At 40.0% G+C, this 15,632-nt stretch overlaps 1 protein-coding gene and 1 pseudogene across 1 annotated transcript; both read left to right on the top strand.

The window, feature by feature from the left end:
• The first annotated feature begins 1,963 nt into the window (after positions 1–1,963).
• LOC101407951 (olfactory receptor 8S1-like) lies at positions 1,964–2,899 on the top strand. The gene has a single exon (XM_004429442.1). The coding sequence runs from the start codon at positions 1,964–1,966 to the stop codon at positions 2,897–2,899; it is 936 nt and encodes a 311-aa protein (XP_004429499.1).
• Positions 2,900–5,535: 2,636 nt separating this feature from the next.
• On the top strand, positions 5,536–14,346 carry LOC101408213 (ubiquitin-conjugating enzyme E2 E1 pseudogene; annotated as a pseudogene).
• Positions 14,347–15,632: the final 1,286 nt, after the last annotated feature.

The following is a 15,632-nucleotide window of genomic DNA, read 5'->3' as shown; positions in this document are numbered from 1 at the left end:
AGGCAGGAATCTTCACATAGGACAGTGACTTACTACATAGTCCAAGAAATTGGGGTTTTAAATGATTCTCAGTGTCATCATTAATATAAATTGCTCATCATCTGGTCCTCTTGGACACACAGTCGATACCTACAACAAAAGAATGCAAGAAAAGTTTTTTTAAAAACTGTAAGACTTTCACTCTGACCCTCATGGGAAAATAAAAGAATAATGCATCCACAACATGAATGCAAGCAGCTTCTTGCAATGATGGCAAAGTGCTTGTAAATTCTAAAAAGTTAGAGCGCATCAGAGGATGTTGCAGTGACATGAGACAGCCCGCTCTGTGTAGGTAATAGCACCCTTGAAATTCAGCAGCAGTAGCCCATATGCAACATGGGTAGGCAGCATGGTAACTTTGATGGACAACAATGTCAGCGCTGCTGCTGCCAGGCATCGGTGCTACTGTGGCCATTGGAGTGAAAGAATGAGATTGTGCTTAGAGTAGTCAAGAGGTCTTGTCTGAGGCACACATGAGATGCCATATAGAAGTTTCCAAAATTATCTGAGAGGAATTTGAGAGGAAATGAGAAGCTAACGGGTGGGGATAGAGCCAGAGAAATGCTGATTTGTGATTGTTGTTGTTAAATTGTAGTCCGTGGTCTCAAGGAGCTCACAGTCTGGAGGGGAAAACCCAGAGAGATGTTTAACATGAGAAAATAAACAGAATTCAGAGTATGACACAAGGCAACTGAGAGCAAGGGGCCCAATGATTTGAACAGAGAGCTGTGGGTTAGAGGAGGAAGTAGCCAAGACAGTCTATAATGAAACTGGCAGGTTTATAGGTGACCTTGGAAGGCCCCTGAGAGAATGGATCAGTGGAATTAAGAGTAAGACATCTGAAGTGGAGAAGAATGTGAGCAAAGACACAGACACAAATAGACCTTGCTGGTATCAAAAGCAGCCAAAATGGCTGAAAGGTTAAGGGCAGATGAGGAAGAACTCCAAATGTCAAAGTAAGAAAAGTGTTCCTTATTACTGTGGACTAAGCCTAGACATTGGTCTCATAATTATTTCAAAAAATGTAATTTATTTCCTGTTTCTTCTACTTGTTGTCAACATGACATTACAAAATATCCCTGAACATCAGACTTCTCACTGGAAAAATGGGGATAAAATTCCTTACCCTGGGGATAATAATTGCTGATCAAATCTCACAGAATTGCCTTGAAACAATTGAGATAGTGATTAAGAAAGTGCTTGTATTTAATGAAATCCTATTAAAGTTAAATGTGTTGTTTATGAAACAAGGAGCAAGGACACATTATGATTCACGGGTCCCCAGCACTTTTGCCTTTCTAGGCCCCTTTTCCATAAAAATATGTTAAAATTTATACTTTATGATTGCAGTTATAAAGACAAATATAATCCAATCTGCATTATATTCATTATTTCTTCTGATCTTAAAACAAATAAAAATATTTTCATCAGCCACAGAAGAATTGTGGCCCTAGGCACTGTACCTACTGCGCCTAATGGATATGGGCTTTGGTAAGGAGCCGTTGGATGCTTGTGAACAAAAAAATTAGGATTGAGAAACTGAAGAGAGAAAGTTTAGAAAACCACTGCAGATATGTGCTAGAAGTTTTATGATATCTAAACTATAGGAAGAGTGCAATAGCATCTAAATACTGTGAACATGTAAGTGAGCAAGAGATACTCATTTTTCCAGTTACATCTCTATGGAAGAGGAATAGGATTCTCTGAAGTGTGTGAAGACTGTGACCCAAATCTATGATAACAAAACAGGATAAAAACTCTTACTGAGATACAGTGAGGGCAACTTTGAGATGTCTGAGAACTGAGTCCAGGCAGAGCAGGGAGGGATGTATGAGAAGAAGGGTGATGCTGTGAAGGAGATAGAAACAATCATAGGAGATCACACCTTTTCTTTCATTTTATTCCAGGGACATATCCTCCACAAATGGCCTTGAGGAACCACAGCACCATCACTGAGTTTATTCTCATTGGACTATCTGACAACCCCATCATCGAGGCCCTGCTCTTTGTGCTGTTCCTGGGGATTTACCTCCTGACCCTGATGGGGAACCTGACGATGCTGCTGGTGATCAGGACTGATTCCCACCTCCACACACCTATGTATTTCTTCTTGAGTAATTTATCATTCCTAGACCTCTGCTTCTCTTCTGTCACTGTGCCCAAGCTACTGAAGGACCTCCTGTCTGAGAAGAAAATCATCTCAGTAGAGGGCTGTCTGACTCAGGTCTTCTTTGTGTTTATCACTGCAGGAACTGAAGCCTTTCTTCTCTCAATGATGGCCTATGACCGCTATGCCGCCATCTGCCACCCGCTGCTCTATAGCCAAGTGATGAGCAACCAGCTCTGTGTGAAGCTGGTGCTGGCCTCCTGGGGCCTGGCCTCTCTCAATGCAGTCATCATTGTGTTCTTGGCTATTAACCTAGACTTCTGTGAGGCCCAAACCGTATACCACTACACCTGTGAGCTGCCCTCCCTCTTCCCTCTGTCTTGCTCTGATATCTCCATCAATATTGACATCTTGATCTGCTCCATTCTACTGCATGGTCTTGGAACCTTCCTCCCAATCTTCTTCTCTTATGCCCGCATTGTCTCCACCGTCCTGAGCATCAGCTCCACCACAGGCAGAAGCAAGGCCTTCTCCACCTGCTCCTCCCACCTCACTGCAGTGATCCTGTTCTTTGGCTCAGGTTTGATTCGCTATCTGATGCCCACCTCTGGTTCCTTCCTAGATTTGCTCTCTTCTCTGCAGTACAGTGCAGTCACACCCATGCTGAACCCCCTCATTTACAGCCTAAAGAACATGGAGGTAAAGGCAGCTGTGAAAAGGACGTTGGGGAAATATCTGCAATATTTTAGGTAGTGAACAAGGACACAGAATAGTAGGATATGAGTCTGTGTTGCCAAGTATTTGAACTTAAGATCAAATTCTGGACCACTAACTTGAAGGTTAGTTGGACCTCTAACCCTCTCCCAGCTATACTGACAATGAAAAGTAAAATATACGAAATTATATCTAGGTTATATCTGTATAGTTTGGTCTATTTTTTCTTCTACTCCCACACACCACTACCACCACTGTCTTTCTAGAACTCATAGTTAAATGTTGTATCTCTGAATTAATCATTTATGTATCTTATCTTGTCACCCTCATTATTTTTTGTCTTATTGATATACTTTGTTCAAGATTTCATCCAATTCATTGTCCTCTGTAGTATTTAGACTATTTTTATTACTTCTTTATAATTTTAAACATCTTAAATCTATATTTATGAATTTCTACTTTAAAAACAAAATATGTTGACACCTCCCGTGAAAGATTATAAATTTATTTTACTTTAGCAATCTTCCTCCTCCCTCTGCTACTTTAATCCACTCCTCGCCTTCTTTTTTTTTTTTACATTCTGGGGTTTTTTCCCTGGATATTATCAACAAATTATTATCTTTGCATTGTGTGACTTTTGAATCAGTTAAATTCTGGATTTTAATCATAATCTGTAGTTATTTAGGTTTCGTTCTATGAATAAATAAATGTATTTAATATTCACATTTAATATTCGCATCCCTTTCATAGCGCACGTCCCCATTTTCATTTTCCCCTTTCCACAGGACAGCATAAGGGTTAGATGATACAGGGTCTTAAGAGCCCAGTTGCCTGTGTTCATACCCTGACTCTGCCCATATAAGCTTTATGATCCTGACAAATTACTTAACTTCTCTGCACCTCAGTTTCCTATATATAAAATTGGGATAATAATAGTGTCTACATTGTACAGTTATTGTGAGGATTAGAAGAAATGGTACATTGAGCACCAGAACACTAATAGCCACCATCTGAGGATTACCCATCATTGTTCACGAGTTCTTTATTTCAGTCTGCTTTTATTTTGTTGTAGTGTGCACTTATCTACATTTTTTTTAAGAAATGGATATTATGAAATATTCCAACACCTTGCATAACTGAGAATCTCTTTATTTTGACTCTACATACGAATGAAAACTTGCCTCATTACAGAATTTTGTGGCCCTATTTTTTTCCTCTCTATATATTATATGTTGTCATCTGGTGTCTAATGTTCTACAGAAGTGTAAGGACAGCATGACATTTTTGTCACAAACAAAACATAGAAAACAAAATAACACCAAAAGAGCAAAAAAACAGTAAAAAAAAAGAAAAGTTTAAAAAACGATAACATTGGGCTGGCCCCATGGCTTAGCAGTTAAGTGCGTGTGCTCCGCTGCTGGCAGCCCGGGTTCGGATCCCGGGCACGCACTGACGCACCGCTTCTCCGGCCATGCTGAGGCCGCGTCCCACATACAGCAACTAGAAAGATGTGCAGCTATGACGTACAACTATCTACTGGGGCTTTGGGGGAAAAAAAATAAATAAATAAAATTAAAAAACGATAACATCTCAGAAAAATTCAGTGAGCATATATTATAACAATTGTGGAAATATAAACTCATCAATTAAAAGGAAAAGACTTTAAGATTGTGTTGCAAAAGCTACATGCTATACACAAAATAAAGACTTCAAACAAAGTGACTCATGAAGGTTGAAAGTTTTTTTAAATTGTTCTAAGATCTAAACTAGAAAATGCATACAGAGAGAAAGCAGTTGTCAAAGTATAATTGTCAGCCAAAATTGAATTCAAAACAAAAAAAAAAGAAATAGAAAAGGAATTTAGCACAATGGTCAAGCAAGTAGTAAATACTCAATAAATATTTGCTGATTGAATTAATATAACTCTCAAATTTGGAAGTGTACAACCCACAACGATGTTTACAAGCCACAAAGAAAATATAATGACTGCGAACATTAACTGCTCAACTCACAGAGCATAAAATACCGTAGAAAATAACAAGGGAAATGAACAAATTTATAATAATTGTGAAAGAAGTTTATACAGATTTTAGAGTTCTTAACAAATTAAATAGACAAAACAAAAGTAGTAGTAAGGAAAAACCGAATAATGTAATCAACAATAATGTCCTAATAACAATATATCTAATTATATACCCTGCAAATCAATGTCCATGGAACATTTACGAAAACTGACCAAATAAAAAATTTCATAGAATTCCAAAAAGTAGAAATGCAACAAATTAAATTCTCTTTTCATGGTGTGATGAAATAACAAATACATAGCAGATGTACATAAAATAAACAGAAACCAAGAGAAACATAATTATTTGGAAATTTTAAAATATTCTACTAAAAATATGTGGACAAAATATACATAGTATGACCAAAACTGAACTGAATTTAAGATGAATAGTCTTAACTACTCATATTACTGAACAGGAAATTTAAAAATAAAGTAACAGGGTCCGGCCCAGTGGCATAGCGGTTAGGTTCACACGCTCTGCTTCCGCGGCCCCGGGGTTTGCTGGTTCGGATCCCGTGGCAGGCATCCCACATATAAAGTAGAGGAAGATGGTCACGGATATTAGCCCAGGGCCAGTCTTCCTCAGCAAAAACAGGAGGATTGGCGGCAGATGTTAGCTCAGGGCGAATCTTCCTCACCAAAAAAATAAAAAAATAAAGTAACAATGAATAAATGATGCCAACTGTCAAGGCCAATAAAATTAATTTCAAAAAAGCAGAAGGATAAAAACGATAATATTAAAAGCAACAATTAATTAATCAGGAAATAGAAAACCAGAATTACCAAATAAACGATGCAGTGTAGGAGCTGTGTGTGTGCACGTGTGAGGTAATTTCAGCTTTCCTTCTCTTCACCTAACAAAGACCTACAGGAGTAACGTTACCATTCAGGTTTGCATTCTTCTAAGTCTTTTAGCAAAACTGAGAAGGTTGCATTTCTTTGCATTTGCTCTTTTGTCTCCACCCCTTCCCACTCCACAGTGTCAGAGAGAGTGTATGAAAGATTCCAGAGCATGCCTGACACCACGGTTTTGTTATTCCAAACTAAGGGCTTTTGATTTGGGCCCCATTCTCAGAAACTCTGTGCTCTGCTGGTCAGAAGGAAAATATAGTCAATCTTCCATAAATCAGATCAATAAAAAATGATAATAATAAGAATGAAAAGACAAGGTACATAAATCTAATATCATCCAACTATGACGAGTCCCTGGGAGAAAGAACCGAAGAACCAGAAAATAATCTTTCCAAAAATCAAAGGAGTTTCCCAGGAGAAAACAAAGGATATGATATTCATGTGTAAAGGGTTCGACTTGCTCCCACACAATAATAAGACTCACATCCAGGTACAGCGTTATAAAATTTCAGAAGGTCAAGGATGAATAAAATGAGGAATGGACCAACCAGAAAGCAACATGGGGGAACTTTCTAAGCTGTCAACAAGAAAAATAAAGAAAATAAGAATATCTAGGGAAGGGGCCAGCCCGGTGGCATAGCAGTTAAGTTCGCGCACTCCTCTTCCGCGGCCTGGGGTTCACCATTTCCGATCCTGGGCGCAGACATATCCACCACTCGTCAAGCCACGCTGAGCCGGCGTCCCACGTAGAAGAGCTACAACTCTACGACTATGATACACAACTATGTGCTGGGGCTTTGGGGAGAAAAAAGAAAAAGAGGAAGGTTGGCAACAGATGTTAGCACAGGGCCAATCTTCCCCCCCTAAAAAAAAAATAGGGGAAGAAACTTTAATTTATGCATGAAAGTCATGACTAAATATGAAGCATGCTAAAATGTAGCATGATTCTAAGAAATTGATAGACTATAAGAAAAGTAATTAATTGGAACTTGATGCTTATGACATATTCCCAAAAGCAGCACATAATTAGGGCCACTGTCCGATCAAATCACACTACTACGCTTCAGTGAATAATACCTCATCAGTCAGAACACGATTTTTGGTTTTCAATTTTCAGAATCAATCCACAAATGCGATGCAAATAATAAAATCCTAAACAACGTAAATAATACAAACAATACAAATAATGATCAAGATATAAAAGAAAAGGTGCAAGGAAATGTAAGGAAAATAATTTCCTTATGTTTCGCTGTGGGAATAAAGACACCTAGCCTAACACTGATAGAAGAAATGCAGTTGTGCCAGATTTTGTCTGTTTGGTCCTAATACCATCTTTGTGCTTCTAAGTCCGTCAAATCACAGAGACTAGAAGCTCGCAAACTATATCTCCCAGACTCCTTTGCCGACTGAAAATTCGCTGGTGAGAGGCACTCACAGAAGACCAAAAGGAGGCAGATGCTTTTGGTTTTCCTCACCGCCAGTGGGCAGAGGTGTATCTTTTGGAAGATGGCAAATGTTAGGTTTTACAGTTTCTAAACAAAAGTAATGGAGGGTAGAGACAAATCTGGCCTGGCAGAGCACATCTGAATTTCTAACTGACCATATTCTTTGAAGACAGGCCCTAGAGATTGAACGCTTTTTTCCCTGTCTCCTGACTGCTGCTGTCACTGCTTATGAGGCCTGGTCTCCGCATTGTGTGGAGTCTGAACTAAGTCTGTGCCGCTTTCCCAAGGGATGCCTCACCCCTACATATTTGGCTAAGAGACTCATGGAAAGTTTCTTAGCAAAGATGTTTTACAGAGTACTAAATTTTAAGATCTATCTTCTTTGAGATCAAAAGAAGCCTAGAATTAGATATGTAAATGATCTAATCAGCCATTCCTGGGATTGGTGAGGGAGATCATTTGCTTTGTGCCCAAGAAATAGAATGACTAAGGGACACAAAAGGCAAATGCACACACTGTATTTCTGCTAGAACAGGGTTTCTCAACTTCAGCATGCTTGATGTTTGGGACTGAATAATACTCTATTGTGGGGGCTGTCCTGTGTATCGTAGGATGTTTAGCACCATCCTTTGTCTTTACCCACAAGACATTAGTAGAACCCCCCATCAGTTGTGACAACCATAAAGGTCTCCTGACATTGCCAAATGTCTCTTGGGAGGTAAAATTGCCCCTAGTTGAGAATCTCTGTGCTAGAGCTTCTAACTTAAATTTCAATCTACTTTCCTACTCTTGTGAGCCAATGTAGGCACTGAAAGAATTCCAGAAACCCTTCCTCTCTAGATCCCAGGGCTGAGCCTACTCAAAGAGTCTTCTCTATTCTTCATTTCCTTTAGACTCAACCCTCTGTGGGTCCTCATGGCTTCTTCAGCTAAGATACTCCCAAGACTGCCATACCTAGCTTACTACCCCTACTCCATGAAAAAGATTTGGATTGCCCCTCTCCCTTGAGGTCTAGAGTTAAGCAATGTCCAAGGTCCTTGGCTTTGCTTGGCCCTCCTGATAGAGACATTCAAGCTACATAGAAAAAGAAAGAGAACTTGGGTGTCTTTTGCTCCTCCACTGAAGGGTCCACATCTATTGTGGTGGCCTTATTGTGTCTTCACGGGCTATTGCCTCATCTCAGAACTCCTGGATTAGGGATGGGGTGAAAAGAGGGAAGGCCGGGGCCTCCCCTTTATGGCTACAGTGTGTGACCTACACTGATTTCTGAGCTATCTTGAGAGACTGTGGTACTGACGTGAATGAGCAAAATTTTATCTCAAACAGACCTTCTTTCGAATCCTTACTCAAACATGTAACATCTGTGCGAGCTCATATAAGTTATTTAATTTTTGTGAGTTTCTTTTATCTCTAAAATAAATATAATAATATATATATATCTTCTGTGGGTTTTATAAGGACTCAATGGGGGCCGGCCCCGTGGCTTAGCGGTTAAGTGCGCGCGCTCTGCTGCTGGCGGCCCAGGTTCGGATCCCGGGCGCGCACCGACGCACTGCTTCTCCGGCCATGCTGAGGCCGCGTCCCACATACAACAACTAGAAGGATGTGCAACTATGACATACAACTACCTACTGGGGCTTTGGGGGAAAAATAAATAGATAAATAAAATTATATAAGGACTCAGTGATATATACAGACCTAGGCATGCATCTATTATACCTACAACTATATATAATCAAAGCACATAGACAGACTAACTAACTTATAGTAAATATTCACTTAGAATATATTGTGGATCCAGGAAATATTAGGTATACGTTTCCCTGATGGCTACACTGAGGCACCCCCACGTGGTGGAGAATAAGTGCTTTGTTGATGTCTATCATGTAGCACGAGTAAGAGACAGATAATGTAGCAAAGAACCCAGCTGAGAGACCGGGAGCATTAGAAAGGAGAGGTAGGGATAAAAAACAAGAAATATCTCGGCCTTCCAGGAGTTTATGATGTAACTATGGTGAAAGAATCGAAACACGTAACTCAAAAACAGTGAGTAATTGTCCAAGTGTCCTTAATATGGAAAACATGTGCTAAAGGGAAAGAAAAGAAGGAGAAGGGAAACCAGTCAACCAAAGCCTGAGATTGCAAATTCTGTTTATTCATTTACTGATTCATTCATCAAGCTTATTGTGAGCATCTTGAATGTGTGGGGCACTGTGCTTATTGACAGGGATTTAACACTAAAGAAGAAAAGTGTACTGTAAGGGTTAATTCCAGCAGACTTGAATTGGCCTGAACTTTTTTACTGAAATAAGAGACATATCTGAATGGCACTGATCCCTGGTCAAAGTATGACATGTACTGATGAATAGTGTTACTTTGTGTCTATAGGTCCAAGGTGAGTTTTGAGGTCGCTTAGCCCAATGTGTCAACATTGTTTATTGCTAACAATAAGATGGATGATTTGTATCTGGTCTCAGTGAGACTTCACAGAGGCCTCTGCCTTTGGGGCTGGTTACATGGCAAGAATATGCTTATGTGATCAACAGGTTATAATATCAGTCTAGACTCCTTTTGAGCTCCATGGTTCCAAAGTCTTCCATGCACCCATCAGTTGATTTCTGATCTGAGAACAAAGTATGTCCTGATATGGCAGAGAGGGATAGCTGGAGCTTGCGCCAGGTCTCTCTGGATGCCTTGCTGTAAGACAGCCTTTGGCTGTAAGGTTTATCCTTACTTGATGCTATTGCCATGTTGTATCCTTTTCCTGCGATAATCATAGATCTGTAAGCTTTGTTATTTGGGGCCCTGTGAGGGTCATTTAATCATCAAACACTGTCTAACTGCTGCCATTAGTTCAGTTGCTATCAGAGGTGGGATTAGATGTCTGTGCCTACCCCAACTCATTTTTAACTAAAAATATGGCTAGGGCATTATTTAGATAGAAAAAATATGATTCTGATAAAGAGGGTGAAAATGATTCATTGATGCCTGATGGTTGCCAAGCCACCCTTGGTCTGAAGTAGCACATGATTTGAAATCTGCTACTGATAATAAAACTTTCCAATGGAATCTGAAAATGGTAAAACCTAAACCTTGGGATCCAGCAAAATGCATTAGCAGGAAACTTCAAACTAATGGCAGGTCCACTAAAATTCAGTTCCATGGTTGCTGCATTCAATGTTAGCAAAACTAAAAGCTCAGAATCTCCTTTGGTTGAACTTCACCAGGAGATGAAGCTCCAACCATGAAACCAGGGCAACCATAATGATAAACTGGCTACACCTGTGACACCAATTACTATTAAAAATTTAATTCAAGTGGGACAAGCTGACAACGGAGGGCAAAAAACCATGAAAGTAAGGAGTGTTGAGTGAAAGAATTGCGACATTTTGTAGTGTGTTAAAAGCAGCTCCCTGATGAGCCCTTGTTGAAATGGCTACTGAGAATTTTAGATCAAGGGGCAATGTCTCCATCCTTGAACACTGCTGAGTGGAGGACAACGTTTGCTAGCTCCTGAGGGAATGTTTGGGCTCACCTTGGATCTTCAAATGGCTGCTACCTTTGCCAGGATGATGTGTGGGGCAGCCGCTAGTTTACTAGACTGGATCAAGGGAGCGATCTGTCACACATACCCAGATATATCTGAGCTCCTGGTTCCAATGTGTTTCACACACATGTTGGTGGTTTCTAATCAAGAGAGAAAGCACATGCTGGTGTGGCCCTGCAGAGGGAAGAAAATTGAGCTCCCTCCAGTCCTCCCTGGTCCTCTCGCTGCAAGGCAGCATTTGGCTGTGATGCATGTCTTTACTTTAAAGCTGTTGCCAGATTGTATCCTTTCCCTGCAAATCATATATTTGTAAGAATTGTCATCTTAGATCCTTTGACTCTTCTTTATCAATGGAACTCTGCCTAACTGCCACCATTAGTACAAAAATCCTCTTGCGTTCAGGGAGTTTGCAGTTTAGTAGGAGCTGAATGGCAAGTATGAGACCAGCAAGGAGGCCCAGCATGGCTGGGAGGGGTAGTTTCTCATAAGCCATAGGGAGAAATGGGTGGTTGGTCATTTAGACTTCTGCAATGAAGTCTGAATGAGCTAAGATTATTTTGTCCTAAAGCTATAACTAAAGAGACCACTGGGGATTTTGAAAAAAGGAGAAATTAGAAGATAGCTGGGTTTGGGGAAATTTTATCTCGAGGAAGAATGCATTATAAGTACTTAAGGACTTGAAGGAAGTTCAATAAAAACAACACAATATATTAGACCAGTCATAGGCAAAATCAACTTAAGAAACAATGTGATTGACCATTAATATATCCAATGTGTTATTATATCTAAAAATATAGAATTGGAAGCTTGAACATGTCCCTCTGTACCCTGTAATCCCAAGTTTGAACTTCCTGGCGCTCCTGAGCTGAGCTGCAGCTAGAGCCATCAGGAAGCTGGGGGTGGTAAGGCTCAGGCCCCATGGGAGTTCTGTTAGGAGCAGTGTGTGCAGGCCTTTCTCTTCCAGGGACCAAACACGCATGTTCCTGGGAACATTAGCACTTGAGTGATGGACCTATGAGTGAAAGGTTGGTATTACCCCACGCAAATGTATCTTTCTGTCTGAATCCCAAGCATCTAAGGAAGAACTAAAACAGAGCTAAGTCTTCCTATCTTGAGGATGGGAAAGCATGAGGAGACTGAAGTGCAGAAATAGGAACCTGGAATGGGGGGACTGGCAACGGGCCTGCTGCTACACCACAGGCACATGGGGTGGAGACTCCCTTCTCTCGCGAGACTGTTGCCACATAAGGAACTCAAACAGCCAGCCTTTGGCCACAATGAGCCAACCAAAAGAGTACGGAGAGACAGTCGGAGAGATAAACAAGTAGAATAATCAGAACAACCCCATAAAAAATGTCAAAGGAGATAGACATGGACCTAAACAACCAGCATAGAAAAAATAATAGTGAGGGTATTTAAAGAGATTCAAATACAGTAAAATAAAAGACATTCTGGAACCAAGAGCTATAATCTTTTTTTGGTGAGGAAGTGGCCCTGAGCTAATATCTGTTGCCAATCTTCCTCTTTTTGCTTGAGGAAGATTGTCGCTGAGATAACATCTGTGCCGATCTTTCTCTATTTTGTATGTGGGACACGACCACAGCATCGCTCAATGAGTGGTGTGTAGGTCTGCACCCGGGATCTGAACCCGTGAACCCCGGACCACGGAAGCGGAGCATGCCAACTTAACCACTATGCCACTGGACCGGCCCCTATGATTTTCTTATTTAAAAACTCAGACTTCCGGTTTCAGCTCAGAGATGTAGAGGGCTGGAAAGATATCACTCCCACTCTCAAAGCAAGAAAAAAGCTGGACAAACTGAAAATCAACAACTTATCTTGGACCATTAGAGAACTGTCACAGGCAGATGGCTACACAGTAATCTGGAGAGAAATGAGTGCCCTTAAGGAGACACAGGAAGTGAGCATTTGCTTACTTAGGACAGAAGCTGCCAAGTGTCATATGAACTAGTAGGAAGATTAAACCAAAAATGTTGACAAATTGCTAGAGGCTGAATGTATGCTAGTGTGAGACTGTGGGGATCTTGAAGGCTGCAGTCATAGGGAGGTTCCTACCTTCTTGTAGTTTGTTCCTCCAGGAATCCTACCTGGCTCTCACAGGGAGGATGGGGGAGAAGCCAAAGAAAGCTCTCCGCATGGTGCAGGCTGGGGTAGGGGATCAGCAGCCACCATCAAATTCTCCCAGGCCCAGTTCCCCTATCTCCCTTATGGAACAAAAGGCTCATCCTGAAGCAGGAAACTCATCAAAGCCCATCTGAGAGCACCGGTGCAATCCCAAGGCAGCCTAGGAAAGGGATTCACAACATTAGCCTGAGGAAATTGGTGAATATGGAAAGGCAAAGGTAAGAAAATAGCCAAAACAACTCTGAGAAAGAACAAAATTGAACAACTTACATTACTCAATTTCAGGACTTATTACAAAGCTACAGTATTCAAGACAGTGTTGTATCTGCAAAAGGATAACAAAGGATTAAACAGGTAGATCAATGAAACCAAAAAACAATCCAGAAATAGATCCACACAAATATGATCAACTGATTTTCGAAACATACAAAGGAAGCTCAGGGGAGAAATGAAAGTCTTTTCAACAAGCGGTGGTAGAACAATTGGATGATGTAAGGGCAAATACTAATTATAAATCACAGGCCAATTCTCCTTGTTGATAATAAGAGAGAGACTTCTCTCCTCCTGCCTTTTTCTTAGAGCATTTACTTTAGAAAACTTGTAATTGTAAGTTCTTTTTCTGTCTCTTTGAAATGTATATAAATCTTTTTAAAAGTTAAATAAGCCTCTTCTAGCTGTATTACCCAGTAAGGTCTTTCTCAAGGACCTAAGAACCATCTCTTTAAAATGTAACGATCAGAGAAGATAGCACCCATCTCCCAGTTTCTGTGGAATGGTAGGAGCCTAACCTCTCAGAGGGGCCTCACTCCAAGTTGCAAAACTATCTCCTGTCCTCATGGTGTGAGAAGTTTGTTTTCCTTTGGATAAAGCCAATTAGCAAACACAAACGACCACCTCAATTACCAGGCAAATCTAGAAAGAGAATATGTGTGATAAATGGTGCTGTCAAGTTCTCTTACTTAAGGACTCCTTTTTGTTTATCCTGAGAACATGTATGTAATGGGCTGTATCTGTTTGGCTATTGTGGTATAATGGTAAATAACTCTTGATCCTCCTCCTAACTGCAGTGCTGGGCCTAAGGGAGACATTTATGACTGGAAATCAACTATACTTTGTCCACTGGGTTCTGGATATGAAGGTGGTGTGTTTTTTCTGAATATCACATTTTCATCTGATTATTCATTCAAGTCACCAAAGGTTAGTTTCTGCACCAGGATCAATCTCTGCAACATCACAGTCAGGGAGTTACCTAATTAAAGACAACTGGAGTACCACTTAGACTATTTCAAAGGGTTTGCTGTTGATTTATTCTCTTTTCACAGACTGCGTCCTTGCAGATCCTCTGCTTGGAAGTATAGCCATTCAGTATTTGACCAACAGAGCAGAACATGAAAGGATAGCCAGACAGCGGACCAAGTGATATGCACCATAATTCACATAATTTCTATGCAATGTGAAAGGGCAGAAGGCATCTTCTCACTGTGCTGCAAATCTTTATGGCCTTTACTTTATATGACTTCTGTGTGTATGTTATACTGATTCTACTCTCTGATTTTATCCTTTGGAGACTGGGAGACACCTCAAAAAGGTAAATGCTATCAAGAGTAGAACTTTAAAAGAATGAAACTGGACCCCTATCTGACACCACTCACAAAAATTAACTCCAACTGGATTAAAGACTTAAATGTAAGACCTGAACCCATGAAACTCCTAGAAGAAAACAAAATAGTAAAGCTCCTTGACATGGGTCTTGGTAATGATTTTTTGGATATGACACCTAAAGCACAAGCAACAAAATCAAAAATAAATAAGTGGGGGACTACATCAAACTAAAAAGCTTCTGTACAGAAAAAAAAAATCAACAAAGTGAAAAGACAACCTGTGGAATGGGAAAAGAAATATTTGCAAACCATGTATCTGATAAGGTGTAAATATCCAAAATCTATAAAGAGCTCATACAACTCAAGAGCAAAAAACCAAATAATCCAATTTAAAAATGGGCAAAGGATCTGAATAGACACTTTTCCAAAGAAGATATATGAAAGGCCAAAAAGTACATGAAAAGATGCTCAACATCACTGGTCACTAGGGAAATGCAAATCAAAGCAAAATGAGATATCACCTCACGCCTATTAGACTGGCCACCATCAAAAAGACAAGAGATAACAAATCCTGGCATGGATGTGGAGAAAAGGGAACCCTTGTGCATTGTTGGTGGGATTGTAAATTGGCACAGCCACTGTAGAAAACACTATGACGATTCCTCAAAAAATTGAAAATAGAACTACCATATGATCCAGCATTTCCACTTCTGGGAATATATCCAAAGGAAATGAAAAAACTAACTCGAGAAGATATCTGCACCCCCATGTTCATAGCAGCATTATTTACAATAGCCAAGATGTGGATATAACTTAAGCGTTCATTGATGGATGAATGGATAGAGGAGTTGTGATAAATAGAATATTATCATAAATGAACATATCGTAAATGTTCATTTATGATAATATTATCATGAGATTATGAGAATATTATCATAAATTCTATGATAAATAGAATATGACAGAAGTGTGAACAGGTAGAATATTATTCAGTCGTAAAAAATGAGGAAATCTTACCATTTGCAACAACATGGGTGGACCCATAAGACATTAATGCTTAGTAAAATTATGCTAAGTAAAATAAGTCAGATAGAGAAAAACAAATACTGTATGATCT

Source organism: Ceratotherium simum, chromosome 17 (genome assembly GCF_057802395.1).
Source record: "Ceratotherium simum simum isolate JZ-2026a chromosome 17, ASM5780239v1, whole genome shotgun sequence".
Lineage (NCBI taxonomy): Eukaryota > Metazoa > Chordata > Mammalia > Perissodactyla > Rhinocerotidae > Ceratotherium > Ceratotherium simum.
The sequence above is the reverse complement of the archived record's forward strand: the minus strand, read 5'-3'. Positions and strand labels throughout refer to the sequence as shown.